This window comes from Mandrillus leucophaeus, unplaced genomic scaffold, assembly GCF_000951045.1.
Source record: "Mandrillus leucophaeus isolate KB7577 unplaced genomic scaffold, Mleu.le_1.0 Scaffold432, whole genome shotgun sequence".
Classification (NCBI taxonomy): Eukaryota; Metazoa; Chordata; class Mammalia; order Primates; family Cercopithecidae; genus Mandrillus; species Mandrillus leucophaeus.
The window spans coordinates 1,356,716-1,360,543 of NW_012104610.1; the positions used below are offsets into that span (position 1 = coordinate 1,356,716).

Consider the following 3,828-nt stretch of genomic DNA (forward strand, 5'->3'; position numbering starts at 1 on the left):
GAAAGTCCAACTAAGTTCTGTGACTCACTCAGGATCACATATTGAGTCAGTACTGGAGGGGATTCCAGCTGAGTAACCCTTCTTCTGAGGTGTCTAAGTTAAATGGAAGTTTCAGCCACAGAGCTGACCCACTATGCTTTCTCATCCCTGAATTCCTCAAAGTCTCAGAAGTCTTTGTTCTAATCTTAATGGGAATTTGCTCATATCTTCAGCTTGACAAATCAAAATAAGATCTGGAATAGTACTCATGCTACTCAATTGATTCCTCTTGAAAACAGCCCTATGTGAAGTAACATCAGGGATCATTATCCCCTTTACAAAAGGGAATCCGACTTAGAAAGGTGAAGCATCACTCAAGGTTTAAAAACAAAACCACTACAGTAGAAGAGCGAGGAGGCTTTGAATGGTATATTCTATTGGGCAATTTGAGACCTGGAAATCTATGTGTATAAATATATGTATAGCAATCAGTATTAATCAATAATCAACTCCCTTGCCCCTAAATCTCCCCTTATAAATCTAGCCTTTGGGCTAATCTATCTCTCGGTTTAGCACCAAATTGTTCTCTCTTTAACCCAAGGCCTGTCTCCATTTAGAAGGCAAATTCAAAAACAGGCTAAATCAAACAAGGCCATCATAAAGATCCTCAGGGCAAGAAGGCTCAAAAATACAAAGGGAAAGCCAATACCAGGAATGCTATAAACATTTTATTTATTTATTTTTTAAGAAAGTAACTTCAGAAAAAGAGGAAAATATCTAGATCATTTATTTATACATATATATATTTTTTAATAAAAACCTTTACATAATCTTCATGCATAAAGACCCAGGTGTGGCCATATTGCCTGAGACAGCCCTAACACCAGCTATCTCATGCCATTACCTGGGGCTCCCTATAGCTGTCAGCAGTGTAGCAAAGGCCCTCTGCCTGCCCCTAACGCCCAACTCCATGCCTGCCTCAGTCATGGTTTGCTTCTGGAAGGGATGATGGAGGGTGGAAAATGCTTTAGAGCTAACATGGGATGAACAGGGAGGGTTACCCAACCTGCCATTTTTTATCCAAACTCTTCAGGCAAATCCAGACAGACTCTCAGCAAGATGACTGAAAACCAGGGACCAAACCAAATTCTGGGAGCTTCCCATAGACATGTCACATATGACCAAGGGCTCCTGCACATAGTAGTAGCAAAGGTATGGTGTTCATGGAACACTAAAGGCAGGAACAAAAGAAGCTCTGAAGATCAATCCCTCCATGGCAGGCATTCACTTCTGCCCTAAGTGTGTCAGAAAGATCCCATTCTGTTTCCTAACTCAGGCCAACCCTCCTCTGCCTCCAAAATTCAGTGTTAACTAACCAATTACTTAAGAGACGGATCCCTCTTCCTTCTGTGGATAGTTCACCTGTTAAGGATCCATTACCACCTGTCTCACTCCTCCTAAGGAGTCCTAGTATAAAAGGGCCAGGGTAGGAGTAGGGTAGCTGGTTGGCATGGAGGGTCACAAGATCCAGAATGGCTAGGGGTGAAAAAGGATTCCCTGGTTCTTTGGGGGATTCTGCCAAAGGAGCTTTATTGACCATTTATTAAAAGGAAAAACACTGGTCTTGAGGATGGTAAAAAGAGAATTGTCTCCTCTTCTGGGTTCCAGAAGCCCTTATGCTATGTTTAGTATTAAGAAAAGCCCTGAACAACTGGAGGATGCTGCTTGTGGCAGCAGGGAAGGAGGGTAGATGCCATAGCCAACCCAGAGAATGGCAAACAGTGCCAATCCAAACAAGGCAGGGAACCTCTGTGTGGTGAGTGTGAATGGGCATGTGAGTGTGATGCAGAGTCTGGGGCTCACAGGCTCCCAACAGCGAGTTCTCGCAGATAGGACTGGGTAAGGCTGCGCAGTTCGTCCATGGCATAGTCCTCAGGCATGGGGAGCCGGCCAATGTGGGGAGCCAAGAGGCGCAAAGGGACTCGCTGAGGGTCTGGTGTTGAGTCGGAGGTTCTATCAGGAGCGTGATGCAGACTCAGCACCACCCGCAGCAGGTTGGCTACACGTTTGGCCATGTCTAGAGAGAAAAACTAGAGTTAAGCACTGAGCATGGGTCTAGAGAACGGTGGCAGGCACTGAGGGTGGGGTGTAAGATAAAAACAGGAAGCAAGAAGGCAGAAAAAGTGAGGAGATTAGAGGCTTACCTGACTGAGCTAGGCGATCTTTAGCATTGTAACACTGAATCTGCTCTATGCGACTGCACAGTGAAGTCACTTTGATGTGTAACTGCTCCAGGTCATAACCTGAGCAATCCACCTACAAAGAAGCAGAGAAGTCAATTAATCCAAGGGGAGTTCCTATCACTCAATACCACCTATAGACTCTATACAAAACCTCGAAACAACAGTGAGGTGAGGGAGGGGAAAATCCAAGAAGATGACACAGGGTCAAGCCACCACCATCTAGTGGAGGACGAGGCACTAATTATGCAGTAATAGACAAGAGGAAGGTAACATAGTGTACACAGCCTTGGACTAGGAAAGTCTTGAGATCCCGAACGATACAGCAAGCTTTAATAATACAGCACCAAAAATCAAGATAAACTGGGTTCAGAGAGATGGTATGACTTCTTAAGAGCACACAGGAAGTAAAAAATGCAGCCTGAACCAACATTTAATTTAGGTCCCCTGACTCCAAGTTTATAGCCTTTTCTAAAACACCAAAAAAGCTGGGTGTAGGCGGCAGGAGGATCAAGAGCAAGACAAATTATTTGCTCTCATGGAACTGACAGAAACTAAATAAGAAAACATGAAACAGTAATACATCCTGAAAAATCACAAGCCATGTAGATAATTTAAACAGGTGGATGTTGCAGAGAGAAACTGGATAGCTACTTGAGACTGGAGGACCAAGAGAGGCTTCTTCAAGGAGGTCATATTTAAGTCGAGACCTGAATTACAAGGAGAGAGCTCAGCTTTCCAGGCAAAGAGAAGACAGCTAAAACTCCCAAAGGTGAGAATTCAAAGGAGATTTACATGGTGACATGTGGGGTAAGGGGGAAAAGCAGAACAAGCCAATACTAGAGAGGTTTTATGTAACACAGGCTTTTTTTTTTTTTTTTTTTTAAGGGGGGTCTCGCTATGTTGCTCAGGCTGGTCTCAAGCAACCCTCCTGCCTCAGCCTCCCAAAGTGCTAGGATTACAGTCACGCACCACCACATCCAGCTATGTGCTGGCACATTGATAGTTCTCTTTGCTTAACCCCTATACTTATGAAGCTACAGTAACTGCTGCTTTACTTGTATATATCTCCCCCACGAAATCATTATTTTGGTAAGGGCAGAACACATACTGTTTACTTTTATATTCCCCAAACCCACTACAGTGCTTGGCACACAGTGATTTCTCCATAATAGTTGTGTGAATTACTCAATATTCAATGAGAAAGTGGTTTCTTCAAGTGATTATTTAGAAATGATGCTCTTGATTCATATGAAAAGTACAGCAAACATTGAATTATGCCTATTATGTGTCAGGCGCTGTACTAGGAGTTGGAACTTTGATGAGGATAATAACAGGTAACAATTATTAAGCATTTAGTAGAGGCTAAGGTCAGGAGTTTGAGACCAGACTGGCCAACATGGTGAAACCCTGTCTCTACTAAAAAAAAAAAAAAAAGGCTGGGCATGGTGGCACACGCCTGTAGCCTGTAATCCCAGCTACTGGGGAGGCTGAGGCAGAATTGTTTGAAGCTGGGAGACGGACGATGCAGTGAGCTGAGATTGTGCCACTGCCCTCCAGCCTGGGTGACAGAGCAAAACTCTGCCTCAAAAAAAAGAAAAAAAAAAAA

At 43.7% G+C, this 3,828-nt stretch overlaps 1 protein-coding gene across 1 annotated transcript in view; it reads right to left on the bottom strand.

Moving 5' to 3' along the window:
• Positions 1 to 685: 685 nt before the first annotated feature.
• NUP98 (nucleoporin 98kDa) overlaps positions 686 to 3,828 on the bottom strand; it is a 138,305-nt gene continuing 135,162 nt past the window's right edge. Inside the window, exons 30-31 of the mRNA XM_011993708.1 lie at positions 2,184 to 2,295; positions 686 to 2,056 (exon numbers count right to left, since the gene is read on the bottom strand). Of these exons, the coding sequence (XP_011849098.1) occupies positions 1,839 to 2,056; positions 2,184 to 2,295 (330 nt within the window). The 3' untranslated portion in view covers positions 686 to 1,838. The remainder of the gene's footprint in view (positions 2,057 to 2,183; positions 2,296 to 3,828) is intronic.